This window comes from Portunus trituberculatus, chromosome 38, assembly GCF_017591435.1.
Source record: "Portunus trituberculatus isolate SZX2019 chromosome 38, ASM1759143v1, whole genome shotgun sequence".
Classification (NCBI taxonomy): domain Eukaryota; kingdom Metazoa; phylum Arthropoda; class Malacostraca; order Decapoda; family Portunidae; genus Portunus; species Portunus trituberculatus.
Window position 1 is genome coordinate 7,330,835 of NC_059292.1, and position 16,057 is coordinate 7,346,891.

Consider the following 16,057-nt stretch of genomic DNA (forward strand, 5'->3'; position numbering starts at 1 on the left):
TATATATATATATATATATATATATATATATATATATATATATATATGTATGTATACAGGGAGTCCTCGGGTTACGACGTTGATCCGTTCCTGACACGTGTCGTAACCTGAATTTCGGCGCAAGTTGGAACATCGGAAAAAAAAATTAAAATTCTTACCTTTATTCTTTTGGTTGGCTTGCACACTGGAAGGAGGCATTGCAAGGGAGGGAGAGACAGGCTTATTGTGTAGAGGAAGCTGCAGAAGGTGCTGGAGGTACTGGGGCTGGTGAATCAAGAGAGGCAGAACCTTCAGGTGCTGGAGATGCTTGGGCAGGTGAATCTGGAGGTGAGGCAGAACCTCCAGGTGGTGGAGAAACTGGGGCAGGTGAACCTGGAGGTGAGGCAGAACATTCAGAAGGTGCTGGAGATTCTGGGGCAGGTGAGTCTGGAGTAGTAGAGGCAGCTGAGGTAGAGGGTACAGGATCTGTTGCAGGCCTCTCTACCTTCTTAAAATACTGCTCCAGGTTAGTCTGAACAGAGAGCTACCTCTTGTCCAAGATCTCCTTGTAACATTGTATCAAATCCATGATGCCTCTGGAAACCTTAGTGAATCTTTCAAAGTTGGGATCCATAGCCTCAAAAGTTGCCAACGCTTGATGCATCTCAGCAAAACCTCTTGCCAAGCCCTGCCTTGTGAAAGCCCTAGGCTCTGGGGTGGGTGCTTCTTCTTCTTCCTCTATGATCTGCTTCTCCAGTTGTATCAGGTCCTCAGCAGATAACTCCTCTCCATGAGATTCCAGCAGCTCTGTAACATCATCAACCTCCATCTCCAAATCAGTTTCCTTACTCAGGGCAACAACATTCTTAATAACATGCTGAAATGTGTCCTCAAACCCATGGAAATCACCCACAAATTGAGGACACAGTTTTTTCCAAACACCATTCATGTTTGTTTGCTTAACCTCCTCCCAGGAATCAGCAATGTTCTTCACAACATCAAGGATGTTGTAGGATTTCCAAAAGTCTTTTAGGATCAAATTCTTCTTGGTTTCAGTTTCCTGTAAAGCCATAGCAGTTGTCCTTCGGAGGTAGTAGGCCTTGAACGAAGCTATCACTCCTTGGTCCATAGGCTGTAACAGGGCCGTGGTATTAGGTGAAAGGTAAACCACCTTGACATTAGGGTTAAAGTCTCCCAGGTGGGCAGGGTGTCCAGGGGCATTGTCCAGCACTAGCAACACCTTAAAAGGGATACCCTTGGAGGTCAAATACCACTCCACACTTGACACAAAATACACTCAACCCTCGATTTGCCAGACTAAAAGGGGGGAAGGCTTGTCCGGCAATGGAAAATGTCTGGGGGTCTACCCCCTTGCCGGACTTTACCCTATACAGGTTGAACCCCGCTTTAACGGCACGCGATTTACCGGAATCCCGTGTTTAACGGCAAAAATTTCCGGTGGGAACATAGTGTTGTCTTTAACGGCATTTCGGCACCTGCACCAGCTGTACCAGGAAGTTGGAAAATAAATCAGACGTTTTTTGTTCAGAAAAACAAAACTGAGGGAAAAGAAAGAGACTTTGCACCAGATGTGGAAGACAAGAGAAAGAAAAATAAAAGAAAGGCAGGATCAGGAAGAATAGAAGTAACAGGAGGTGCCGAGGCAAAGGCAAAACCTCCGACGACCATCATCATCATCATCATCATCATCTCACCACGTAACACGTAACACATGCCAATGCCGCCGACACACATCTGTACTGTTTTTTTTATTAGCATTTACCTTACTGTAGATATATTTTACGTAAAAGTTCCAGTTTTTGCGACACAGAAAGGTGCACAGGTTTAGCTGTACGCTTGGTTACTTTCTTTGGTGGGTTTTTGGGTGGCATCGTTGTGAAGAAGAGGTGTATCCACGACAAGCACGTAAGCACAACACTCGTGTGACGCGGCAGACTTGTTTACAGTCCAGTACTAGACGTGTATGTCCGCCCGCGCTGCCATCTAAAGTGCCCGATTTGCGAACTTTGTCTGGCGCGGTAGTTTGAAATTGACTTGTCCCGGACTTTTTTTTTTTTTTTTTTTTTTTTTCCCACAGACTCTTGTCCGGCAAATCCGAAATCCGGCAAATGGAGGTCCGGCAAATCGAGGGTTGAGTGTAGTTGATGAACACTGCAAGTGTCACCCATGCCTTCTTATTTGCCTTCCAAATGACTGGTAGTTGACTCTTCCAAATGCCCTTGAGTGCCCTTAGATTTTCAGCCTGATTCACAAGCAAGGGCTTCAGTTTGAAGTCGCCAGCAGCATTTCCCCCAAAAAGTAAAGTAAGCCTCTCCTAGCTGGCTTTATGACCGGGTGCTGACTTCTCCTTGGCGATGTAAGTGTGGTCAGGCATACGCTTCCAAAATAAGCCTGTCTCATCCACATTGAACACTTGATGAGCAGAATAACCCCCCTCCTTAATTATCTCAGCCGACGTTTTAGGAAATTCACTTGATGCTTTCTCATCACCACTAGCAGCTTCGCCTTGCACGTTAAGGTTATGGTAATTGGCCCGAGACTTAAATCGCATAAGCCAACCCCTACTAGCCACAAACTCTTCACTTTCATTTCCTTCCCCCTTTTCTTCTTTTGGTGCCTCAAACAATCTTTTCGCCTTCTCCTGAATCATCATAAGGCTCGCTGGAATACACCATTAATTTTGTTCTTCCAACCAAAGCACCAATAATCTTTCCATCTCAATAATTAGACCACTACGCTGCTTGGTTATCACTGCCGCTTTAATAGGAGCAGATCCTTTCACATGTTCCATAATGCACTCTTTATCTTTGATGATGGTAGCCACAGTGGAACGACTAAGGCCAAGCGACCGGCCAATGTTTGTTGATGACGCCTAATATATTTTTATGTTTTTATATAAGTCGAGATCATACTCCTATATATATATATATATATATATATATATATATATATATATATATATATATATATATATATATATATATATATATAGATTCAGGAGAAACAATACAACGAGTGAGGTAACGAACATCATGTTTATTCCAAACGTTTCGACTTTTTCTTAAGTCATCATCAGTGGTTCTATAATTGGAGAAAAAAAAACCATAAGTTTATAAAACACATTAAATGTTAAAAAGTTAAACATAAAAAAAAAGGGCTAAAAATGTAAAGTATGGAAATTTTTTTTTTTTTTTTATAGAATGTTAAGTGGTGTAGCAGACAACATATTATTTAAAGCAGGCTTATTGGTTTTAATATACATAGATTCTAATATTCTTAAGTCACTTCTGCTACATGAATCAATAATTTTAAAATGATCAAATGTTATTTGCACCTTACATTTAAGGGAGTGTTCCCTTATGGAGGAGTGGGGAGGGTTGTGTAGTGGACGACTCGTTCTGCTTGACTGGCCCATATGCTCGGCGACACGAACCTTGAAAGCTCGAGTGGAGCTTCCAAGGTACCCAGCCTGGCAGCTTGGGCAAGTGAAGCAGTAAATGATCGACGAGCGAAGGGTTGTCGGAACAACGTCTTTAAATTTAAAATAACTGTTTATCTTGAAGGTGTTATTATGGACTAGTTGGAAGTTTATTTGTGGATAGTATTTCGTAAGAGGTTTGACTAGTGTTTCTTCAATGTTTCGTGAGACAGATCCTAGATAAGGTAATTTAAGAAATACTTTTTCTTTGTTGACATTAGGTACATTAGACTTGGGTTGGTATATACTATTGAGAAATTTGTTTACAATTTTGTCAAAAGGTAGGTATGGTATCCATTGTCTTTGAAATAATTCTTTAGAAATACAACTTCATCATGAAATAGGGTGTATGTTGATGACAGTTCATAGGCTCTGTGAAGCAAAGTTCGGACCGCATTTAGTTTATACTTTATATTACAGTAACTGAAGAAACTAGTGCCTAAGCCTGAGAAGGTTGGCTTGCGATAGATGGAGAACAATAATGAGTTATCTTGTCTTTTTATGAATAAATCTAAAAAAGAGATTGTACCTTCATTTTCTTTGTCCATAGTGAATTTTATATTAGTATGTTGAACATTAAGGTAGTCAAAAAACAACTGTGCCTGATCTTCACTGTGAAACACAATGAAGGTGTCATCAACATATCTGTGATACAATAAGGGTTTGAAACTGGAAGGACAATTCTTGAGCCAAATCTTTTCATGATGACATAAAAATATGTTAGCAAAAATGGGACCTAAAGGAGAACCCATAGCCACTCCGTCTGTTTGTTTGTACAACTCATTGTTAAAAATAAAGGGGACATCCTTAACACATACTTCTAATAGGGATTTAAACAAGGTTCTTGTCATGTTAAGAAATAAATCTAAATCTTTAAAAATTAAGTCTATGCATATGTTAATAGTTTCTGTAAGTGGTATGTTTGTAAAGAGGGAAGTTATATCAAAACTACACATAAAAAAGTTATTGGGTAATTTGGCTTGGTTAAGTGTCTTAGTGAACTCATAAGAATTTTTTACTGTGAACTCATTGGTAGTAAATTCAGATAAAATATTAACTAGAAATTTTGAGAGCTTGAATGGTGCAGTGTTATAGGCAGCCATAATAGGACGTAAGGGGACATCTTTTTTATGTATTTTAGGTAGTCCATATAGTGTGGCAGGACTAGAACCTGTATGTTTCAAGGAAGTAGCAACTTCCTTAGAAATGGTTCCAAGATGAATTAGTTTGTTAACTAGTCTTATTATCTTGTCTTCTAATTTAGTAGTTACTGTAACGATGTCTTCATATTTAAGCTTAACAAATTTATTACCATCACTGATAATGTTTTGCATCTTTGATACATAGTCAGATTTATTGAGTAACACCACGCCATTACCCTTGTCTGGTTTGCAAATTACTAAGTCAGTCTTTTTTCCTAAGTCCTTAAGTAGTTTGAAGTCATCTTTCTTAAAAATGGGGGAAATTACCTTGTGAGATTTAAAACCATAGTAGTGTTTGTGAGCAATGTTACGGACACATTCTATGACAGAGTTAAAATGGTAGTTATCAGCTAATTTATAGTTTTTTAAGCGATTTATAATATTCTCATAATAAAGAAAATATCTATAAAAAGAAGGTTTAAAAACAGGCAAACAGAAGTCAAGGCCAAAAGACAATAAAAACTTTTCACGTTGAGTTAGAGCAGTGTCTGAATAATTAAAAATTACTTTATCAGGGGTACACGACTTTAAATGGTAGTTAGCGCCAAGGTTGTGGAGTTTTCTTTCATGAGTCTTAGAGATGTTATTTCTGAGCACATCACATTGTTTTCGGACAAATCTTTTCAAGCAGATGAAATCGAGTCGAGACACTACACACTTCAACTTATCACTTGATGAAACGAGATTTTTCTTGTTTTCCCTTATTTCTTTTTCTTTGGTACGGATTTCTATTTCTAAAAGTTTTGATTGCCATTTTCGGTATAGATCAGAGTTGTGTAGAGATTTCCGGTAGAGTTTGAACTTTAGAAACTTGGGCACCACATTATACGTGCGGCAAGACTGTAGAAAGTGAAGATCCTGTTCTTTCTTGGTAAGTTTCTTATTTGTCTGTTCGTATTTCCTGGACACTTGTAGACATTGGTGTCCATATCTTCTCCGTATAACTTCAGATGTAGGTGTGGTCTTAGGGAACCGTAGATTCAGGAGAAACAATACAACGAGTGAGGTAACGAACATCATGTTTATTCCAAACGTTTCGACTTTTTCTTAAGTCATCATCAGTGGTTCTATAATTGGAGAAAAAAAAACCATAAGTTTATAAAACACATTAAATGTTAAAAAGTTAAACATAAAAAAAAGGGCTAAAAATGTAAAGTATGGAAATTTTTTTTTTTTTTTTATAGAATGTTAAGTGGTTAAGTGGTTATAGAATGTTAAGTGGTGTCACCGAGCATATGGGCCAGTCAAGCAGAATGAGTCGTCCACTACACAACCCTCCCCACTCCTCCATAAGGGAACACTCCCTTAAATGTAAGGTGCAAATAACATTTGATCATTTTAAAATTATTGATTCATGTAGCAGAAGTGACTTAAGAATATTAGAATCTATGTATATTAAAACCAATAAGCCTGCTTTAAATAATATGTTGTCTGCTACACCACTTAACATTCTATAAAAAAAAAAAAAAAAAAAATTTCCATACTTTACATTTTTAGCCCTTTTTTTTTTATGTTTAACCTTTTAACATTTAATGTGTTTTATAAACTTATGGTTTTTTTTCTCCAATTATAGAACCACTGATGATGACTTAAGAAAAGTCAAACGTTTGGAATAAACATGATGTTCGTTACCTCACTCGTTGTATTGTTTCTCCTGAATCTACGGTTCCCTAAGACCACACCTATATCTGAATATATATATATGTATATATATACAGGCAACCCCCGTTTAACGAAGGTTCACACAACGAAATTTCGCTATAACGAAGGTTTCATTTTACTACCATCTGCTCGTTTAACGAACACCAAACTCGCTTTAACGAAGTTTTATCCAGGTAATTTTTTTTCCAAATTTGAAAGCCCCACCGTATCATGCAAGCTGACAGGCTTTTGAATACACCAGGAGCTGCTGGTACTAAGGCCTGCCTCAGGAGAAATCCTGAGACACCTGTAGAATAAAGATCAAGTTCAAGCCTCTTGTGGACAACACAGGCTCTGCCGATACAAAGGCCTGACTCAGAAGAAATTCTGCGTCACCTGTAGCATCAAGATCGCACGCACCACTCACTGCCCAGTCAAAACATAACAGCGTCACCAGCAGCTCATCTTCCTTAGTTCAACTTACCACCAAAACGCCCTGCAATGTGGCCTAACGTTCCTAAGAAGACCAGGAAGTGTCTTACTCTCGAAGTGAAGCTGGGTATTATTCACAGAGCAAGAGAAAGGCCAGAAAACTAATAACATTGCTTCCCACCATGGCTTGACTCCATCTACTGTCTACTATTTTCAAGTCAAGAGACTCTATTAAGAAGGCCAGTGAGACCTCATCTTCCTTGCAAGCTAAAAGAACCACCAGAACTCGTGACTCTACAATAGATAAGATGGAAAACCTTGTGGAAATGTGGTACATAAGTTTTGTATGCGGTACCATGATGCGCACTTTGTTTACATTCCACAGGTTGCTGGTTAGTGTATTTTCCGTTTCACTCTCCCTCCCTTCATGAAGTTAAGATCATCAACATTATAAAGTTACGTACATACATACATTAGTGTACATTATAATGATTTAAATTAAACTACCTAAATGTTTAACTTCATAATTTTTACTTTCATTAAACCTTTTACTGTACTATGATGCACTCTCGCTTTGTTTACTCTCAATGGAAGTTCAAATCAGGGGTTAAACTTGTTATAATCGGTTCGCTTAACGAAGCTTCGCTTAACGAAGTGTTTTTTAGGAACGTAACCCCTTTGTTAAATGGGGATTGCCTGTATATATATATATATATATATATATATATATATATATATATATATATATATATATATATATATATATATAAAGGCGCATCATTGTACTGCATACAAAACTTATGTACCACATTTCCACAAGGCTTTCCATTTTATCCTTTGCAGAGTCACGAGTTTGGGTGGTTCTTTTAGCTTACAAGGAAGATACGGTCTCACCAGCCTTCGTAATAGAGTGTGCTGACTTGAAAATAGTAAAGACAGTAGATGGAGTCAAGCCATGGTAGCGTGCAATTCTACTAGTTTTATCACCTCTTGTGTCTGTGAATAATATCCAGTTTCACTTCGAGAGTAAGAGACTTCCTGGTCTCCTTAGCAACGCTAGGTGACATTGCAGGGCTGGTTGCGGGGTGTTTTGGTGGCATGTTGAGCGAGGGAAGACGAGCTGCTGTTGGACTCTGTTATTGTTTTGAACTAAGAGTGGGGAAGGGTAGGGGAGTGAGTGGTGCATGTTTTGTCCACGAGAGGTGCTGGTGTATTCAAAAGCCTGTCGGCTTGCGTGATATGGCATGGCTTTCAAACTTGGATAAAATTTTGTTACAGCGAGTTTGGTGTTTGTTATACAAGCAGATGGTAGTAAACGGAAATGTTCGTTGTAGCGAAATTTCATCGTGTGAATGTTCGTTAAGCGGGGGTTGCCTGTACAGGCAACCCCCGTTTAACAAAGGGATTACGTTCCTAAAAACACTTCGTTAAGCGAAACTTTGTTAAGCGAACCGATTATAACAAGTTTAACCCCTGATTTGAACTTCCATTGAGAGTAAGCAAAGTGAGAGTGCATCATAGTACAGTGAAAGGTTTAATGAAAGTAAAAATTATGAAGTTAAACATTTAGGTAGTTTAATTTAAGTCATTATAATGTATACTAATGTATGTATGTATGTAACTTTATAATGTTGATGATCTTAACTTTATGAAGGGAGGGAGAGTGAAACGGGAAATACACTAACCGGCAACCTGTGGAATGTAAACAAAGTGTGCATCATGGTACCGCATACAAAACTTATGTACCACATTTCCACAAGGCTTTCCATTTTATCCTTTGTAGAGTCACAAGTTCAGGTGGTTTTAGCTTTCAAGGAAGATGCGGTCTCACCAGCCTTCATAATAGAGTCTGCTGACTTGAAAATAGTAGAGTCAAGATGGTGGCAAGCAATGTTATTAGTTTTCTGGCTTCTCTCTTGTCTGTGAATAATACCCAGCTTCACTTCGAGAGTAAGACACTTCCTAGTCTTCTTAGGAACATTAGGCCACATTGCAGGGCATTTTGGTGGTAAGTTGAACTAGGGAAGATGAGCTGCTGGTGACGCTGTTATGTTTTGACTGGGGAGTGAGTGGTGCACGTGATCTTGATCTTGATCTTAATGCTACAGGTGATGCAGAATTTCTTCTGAGTCAGGTCTTTGTATCAGCAGCGCCTGTGTTGTCCACGAGAGGCTTGATCTTGATCTTTTTTCTACAAGTGTTTCAGGATTTCTCCTGAGACAGGCCTTAGTACCAGCAGCTCCTGGTGTATTCAAAAGCCTGTCAGCTTGCATGATACGGTGGGGCTTTCAAATTTGGAAAAAATTACCTGGATAAAACTTTATTAAAGTGAGTTCGGTGTTCGTTAAACGAGCAGATGGTAGTAAAACGAAACTTTCGTTGTAGCAAAATTTTGTTGTGTGAACCTTCGTTAAACGGGGGTTCCCTGTCGTTGTAAAGTGTAAACAAAGATTCCCTGGCCTCTCTGTCCTATCCCTTACCAGTTGTGCTTCTGCGGTTGTCAGAATAACATTCTCATGCATTCTGTCAGTAGTTTTTCATTTATAAACTTATATTAACACCAAAGACTTGTAAGTGTTGAAAATATCTGGTAATTGAACGGCCGCACACATGGTTGTAAACAAAGCTCTGATCTCTCCTGCCCACGCTGCCACCGTTGCCCCATTCTGATACTAGTATTACCGGTAATACTGAAGCAAAATAACGGTATTCCAGTATACTGGATACTGGTATGCATCCCTAATCCTGCCGCAGTCTTAAGAAAACATGCTTCAGCATTCTGTCAGTAGTTTTTCATTTATAAACTTTTAATGGCACCAAAGAGGCTTATTAGTAGAGAAAATAAGGAATTTAGTGAGAGTGCAAGTGTTAGTGAGCAATAGCCCTCCAGTAGTGGGTTCACAGGAATCACACCAGAAGAGAAGTTATGACGTTTTCATGAATGGTGACTCCTCCTCTGATGACTTTCCTTCTCCTTCCCACCCTTCTCCCCCTTCTCTTCAACCTTATCCATCACCAGCCTTCACAAATTAAAAATAAAAATAAAAAAAAAATGAAATTTTTTTAAACTTAAGGTTTTGCTAAGATTAGAGTGAATTACTTGATTTATTGGTATTGATAGTCAAACTTTTTGATACTCAAACAGCCATTTGGAACGAATTAATTTTGAGTATTGAGTCTCCTTTGTATATGTATTGTTTGCTGGTATGTAGGTAATAAATTATTTATTCATTATCAATATAAGGAAAAAGATACAATATTTGTGATATACAAAGAATATTTGCATCTCTGCACATGTATTGCATTACCCATAGTTTTGAGTGAATTTAAGTTTTCCATCGTGAATGTTTGTGATGTTTAAGTAAGGTTAGAAGCCATGACAAAAGATATGAATTAATTAAGTGATGGGTAGTTATTGTTGTAACAATCCTCATGGGAAGTCAAGATCACACTTGATAAAGGAAGGATATCCTGTCCCTCCAGACAAGCAGTAACATAACAACTTGTGGACAAATGAGACTTCAGCAATCTGTAGCTCTCCAAAAACAGAAACAGAATGGTGGCTTGTTTGAATTAATTGATTCTTTCTTAGTCCTTATAATGCTCCTTTGTTAGTGTCTATTGAAATACATTTATGTAGGAAGTTTTTTCATGTCTTGTAATTAATTTTAAATTTATTATTCAACAATTATATAGTTAAAAGATTGTAACAAAGTGTTTTATTTTGCATTTTCATTGTTGTGGCTACATGGAAAGAAATGCTGCATTGGAAAAGTTGATTAACTTCTTGAGTTAAGAGCTGAGCTTTTTAGTTGCTAAGTTGGTGATTTTGTGTTGATGGTAATCTTTATTGCCATCATGAATTTTAATTTCTGATCTGAGGGGAGAGAGAGAGAGAGAGAGAGAGAGAGAGAGAGAGAGAGAGAGGTGAAGGTAAGGAATGTGGATAGGGGGATGAAAGAGGTTGGGGATGGACACTGAGGAAGATAGAATCTGGAAGAAGGGAGGGACAAATCTCTAAGGCATGCAGTCCTTTATAAAGCCTCATGAAGTCATACAAGATTTGGATGTTGGTGCTCTAGGATATGGTTTAGAACAATATACTGTATATGGATTGGTCTGAGATCATTATTACTGATAAGCATGAAGCAGGCAAGATAAGAAAATATTGACCATTATTTATATACACCTAACCCTCTGTTGTTGCGTTTTAGGCGTTATCGCGCACTTATGAAAATCTGCAAAATATAGTCTTAGTGCATCAGGAAAGTCGTCATCGTGCACCCATAGTAGTAGTAGTAGTAGTAGTAGTAGTAGTAGTAGTAGTAGAAATAATAATAATAATAGTAGTAGTAGTAGTAGTAGTAGTAGTAGTAGTAGTAGTAGTAGTAGTAGTAGTAGTAGTAGTAGTACCCATATCCAAACCACACACTGAGGAATGTTTAGATAGGGGGAGGTGGAGGGGAAGAAAGATGATGATCATGAGGAGGAGGAGCTAACAGCCAATCATTGCTGTGTATTCACGTCACGTGATTTGAATAAGGGAACTGATTGGTTCCAGTCAATCTGCTCACCACCACTACCACCACCACCCCTCAGTCTCACATGTGGTATTCTGTTGTTCAGAGCTGGTTTTCATTCATTTCAAATTGTCAAATGTTAATAAGCTACTCCAGTATTAATGGTAGTAAATTTAGGGTAACAAAATTTTTTAGGAAAATTTTTGGGTTGAGGCACCAATTTATTTATTTCCTATTTATTCTTCACTTCCTTTATCGCGGTTTTTTAGGTACCAATTTCACTTGATAACGGAGGGTTAGGTGTACATAATTTCTCTCTCTCTCTCTCTCTCTCTCTCTCTCTCTCTCTCTCTCTCTCTCTCTCTCTCTCTCTCTCTCTCTCTCTCTCTAGCATTTTTTTTTTATTTATTTATTTTTTTTTTGTTGTAATAACTGGTATGGACATATTTGAAATCTCTCTCTCCCGATATGACATTTTCTATTCTGATTTTGCTTTAATAGAAGCTTTATAGTAAAGGATGTCTACGTAGATATTGCATTCTCCCTAAAAACAATGATCAACCATGCTAAATAGATTTTTTCTATTTCCAGAATGGCAGGAGTTTCATTATCCAGAATCAAGCCAAATTTTCACGTGAATTGCTGCCACAGTACTACAAACACAACAATATGGCCAGCTTTGTGCGACAACTCAACATGTGTAAGTTATATGTAGTTGTGTGATAATTACTACTAAGTTTTTTACTGGACAGTATATTCTTCCTGTTGATTTGCACTAGTACTTTTGTTTTGTTTTTCATGCATTCTTTTTGAGAGAGAGAGAGAGAGAGAGAGAAAAAAAAAAAAAAAAAAATATATATATATATATATATATATATATATATATATATATATATATATATATATATATATATATATATAGTATTATTTAGGCATGTCATTACATTGATGGCATGTAGTAAGACTGTAAATTGTAAATATGAAGCATTTGTCTTGATGTGATAACTTGTAGGTACACTGATAGAAAATTTTAACAAGAGTTCTTTTCTTCCTTGAAAGGCAAAGGAAACTAAAAGTTATTGTTATTCTTCGTGATATACCTGTCAGTAGAGTTAGTCTTCACTGCTGTAGTATAATTTCAGAAGGGAATCCATGTAATGCAAGAACCGATTTAGATAATCCGTTGAGTTTGTGAATAATGCAAGATTTTTTACATTTACTTGGATTAATACAATGTCTTGAAAATATGATTTCCTTCCAGATGGCTTTCACAAAGTAGTGTCTGCTGACTCTGGAGGGCTGAGGGTGGAGAGAGATGAGATGGAATTTGCACATCCACACTTTCTTCGGGGACAAGAGAACCTTTTAGAGAACATCAAAAGAAAGGTAATCTGATTATTTTGTAATATATAGTTTCACTTAAAAGACTCAGTGTCAATCAGACTGTATTTGAGTAGCTGGCTGCAACAAGGGGCCAGGTGCCAACCACTGTGAAATGAGTTAAAAATATATTCTGTTCTGTAATTTCCCCTACATCTTAGAAATATCATTACAGGCAAACCCCAGTTAAGGAAGGGGTTACGTTTCTAAAAATCCTTCGTTATGCGATTATAACAAGTTTAACCTGTGACTTGAACTTCCATTGAGAGTTAAGAAACCAAGAGTGCATCATAGTACAGTGAAAGGTTTAATGAAAGTAAAAATTATGAAGTTACACATTTAGGCAGTTTAATTTAAATTATTATAATGTACACTAATGTATGTATGTACATAACTTTATAATGTTGGTGATCTTAAATTTATGAAGGGAGGGAGAGTGAAACGGGAAAGACACTAACCGGCAACCTGTGGAATGTAAACAAAGGGCGCATCATTGTATCACATACAAAACTTATGTACCACATTTCCACAAGGCTTTCCATTTTATCCATTGTAGAGTCACGAGTTCAGTTTTATATATATATATATATATATATATATATATATATATATATATATATATATATATATATATATATATATATATATATATATATATATATATATATATATATATATATATATATATATATATATATATATATATATATATATATATATATATATATATATATATATATATATATATATATATATATATATATATATATATATATATATATATATATATATATATATATATATATATATATATATATATATATATATATATATATATATATATATATATATATATATATATATACAGTAAGGTCTCGGTTTACATCAGAGTTACGTTCCTGAAACATGACGTAAATCGATTTTGTACGTAACTCGAGTTTCCGTACATTTCAAAGCATATTATTGAGTTTTCAACCATTCATTGTTTATGGTCATTCAGGTAAGTTAAAGGTTATATTGTTATATTATTTACAACTACGTAGGAATATGAAACACAAGCTTGTTTTTGTTGTTGATTAGGGCCACGAACGCGAAGGACTGCAGGTTGCCGAGAGGGGTGGACGCCTGAGGCCGCCAGGAGGGTGGGCAGGTCGAATGTTGTGACGCCCAGGGCGGACAGCTGGGAGCTTAGTGCAGTTCGGTGGGAGTAGAAGCGTAGGTAGCGGGGCAGGAAATGCAATAGGAAAGGGCAATAGGGATCAGCAGACAAGCGCAGACTGTGCAAGTGAGCTGCGAGTGTTGTGTGGCCCAGGCGAAGGCTCCGGAGTTGTTATTGTTGTGATGGGTGTGCGAGCCCTCAAGGTCGTCAACCTCCCTGTTGTCATGGTAACGGGCTTCCCATTTTCTTCTTCCCTCCCTCACACACAGCTGCTGCCTCCCTTCTCATGTCTTTTAATTATGTCCTCTTTTTCTTGTAGCATAATGGTTTTCCTTTTCTAAGCATCACTGCTGTCACTAAGAAGTTTTCTCTTTGGTGCCATTGAGCAAGATACTAAGTCAGTAAACGCAGAAGTAGGATAACACTCTTGCTAGGGGCGATGGTGTGGTGGAACTGAGGCAGGGTGTTATTGTATTCAAGCTTGAGGCGGGCGGTGTGGCGGGCAACCACCAACAATAACAATAAATCCCACACTTTACGATTTATAAATTTTCAATTTTTTAAATCTTAAATTGCCTTATAGTGGACTGATGTAACTACGAGTTTGACGTAACTCGAGACCGACGTAACTTGGGACTTTACTGTATATATATATATATATATATATATATATATATATATATATATATATATATATATATATATATATATATATATATACCATGTGGGCTCTTCACGGGAATTTATGGGCTAAAGGGGATACTTTTTGGGTACCCCCTATCTCAAAGCCCACCCGCTAGGAAACTGTTGCCCCAAGTGAGGATGTTCAACCTACACTCGGACTGTGGACAGGATTCGAACCCGTGCGCTTGGAGACCCCTTGGACCCCAAAGCGCTCATGGTTCCACTGTACCATAGCGGCCCCTAGCTTGCATGGAAGGTACGGTCTCACCAGCCTTCTTAATAGTCTGCTGACTTGAAAATAGTAGAGACAGTAGATGGAGTCAAGATGGTGGCGAGCAATGCTATTAGTTTTCTTGCCTCTCTCGTGTCTGTGAATAATATCCAGCTTCACTTCGACAGTAAGAGACTTCCTGGTCTTCTTAGCAACGCTAGGCGACATTGCAGGGCGTTTTGGTGGTAAGTGGAGTGAGGGAAGACAAGCTGCTGCAGACGTTGTTATTGTTTTGAACAGGGGGAGTGAGTGGTGCACGTGTTGTCCACGAGAGACACTGGTGTATTCAAAAGCCTGTCGGCTTGTGTGATACGGTGGGGCTTTCAAACTTGGAAAAAATTACCTGGATAAAACTTCATTAAAACGAGTTTTATGTTCGTTAAACGAGCAGATGGTAGTAAAATGAAACCTTCTTTGTAGCGAAATTTCGTTGTATGAACCTTCGTTAAGTTAGCTGCCTGCCCAGTAGAAATACAATTACATAGGGAAAATTATAGAGAATACATTTTCAACTTCATTTCATGATGGTTGGTGCCTGGGCCTTTCTCACATTTACTTAGCTCATTTACAATCCCCAACTCTAAAATGAATATGTTAAGAATTTAAAAAAAGTTCTAATTAAAGTTTGAGGTTAAGGATTTTCACAACTTGTAGGTGATTGATAGGTAGATAATAATTAGAAAGATTCTTTAATTTTGTTCTGTTTTTGTTATTTTTGATGCATTGCTAGTACTAGTATTTTCCATATATTTTAAAGTTGAGATTGCATTCATCAAGTGTTAGGATGTATGTAAAATATTTAAGGAGAGAAATATATTTGTATAGTATTTATAATCTTATTGAATAGCATATAAATTTGATGGGAATACTTAGTGCAGTATTGTAGGTGAAAATGAATGAGAATTAGTGGTACTAAATGGAAAGGAAGGTATTTGATGTTAGCAAAAAGAAAAGGAATACTTTACATTAAGGATTGCCAAAAAAACAAGGTTGTATTATGTCACAAAGATCATTTGTTATCTTTATGGATAGATGGAAGGGTAAGATAAAAGATAGGGCTAGGGAACAAGAGGCAAAAATGTCAGAAAGAGAAAGTGGAAATTCTTGTTTGCATATTTCATCATTTTTATTTCAAATAGTACAGATAAGCTGCAAAATCAGGATATGAAACTTTGAGAGAACTATGGGAAAAGGAAACTGAAGATGAATGTGAAATATGTAAGGAGGAAAGTATTGGTGCTAATATAGCTCTGAATAGTGAAAGTATATACAGTAGTAGTTTCATAACCT

At 37.2% G+C, this 16,057-nt stretch overlaps 1 protein-coding gene across 8 annotated transcripts in view; it reads left to right on the forward strand.

The window, feature by feature from the left end:
* The window catches only part of LOC123514665 (heat shock factor protein-like), a 67,687-nt gene that overhangs the window by 5,670 nt on the left and 45,960 nt on the right, over positions 1 to 16,057 (forward strand). For all 8 annotated transcript variants that reach the window (XM_045272696.1, XM_045272695.1, XM_045272694.1 and 5 more), the window contains exons 2-3: positions 11,865 to 11,973; positions 12,535 to 12,659. In XM_045272696.1, coding sequence (XP_045128631.1) covers positions 11,865 to 11,973; positions 12,535 to 12,659 — 234 coding nt within the window. The remainder of the gene's footprint in view (positions 1 to 11,864; positions 11,974 to 12,534; positions 12,660 to 16,057) is intronic.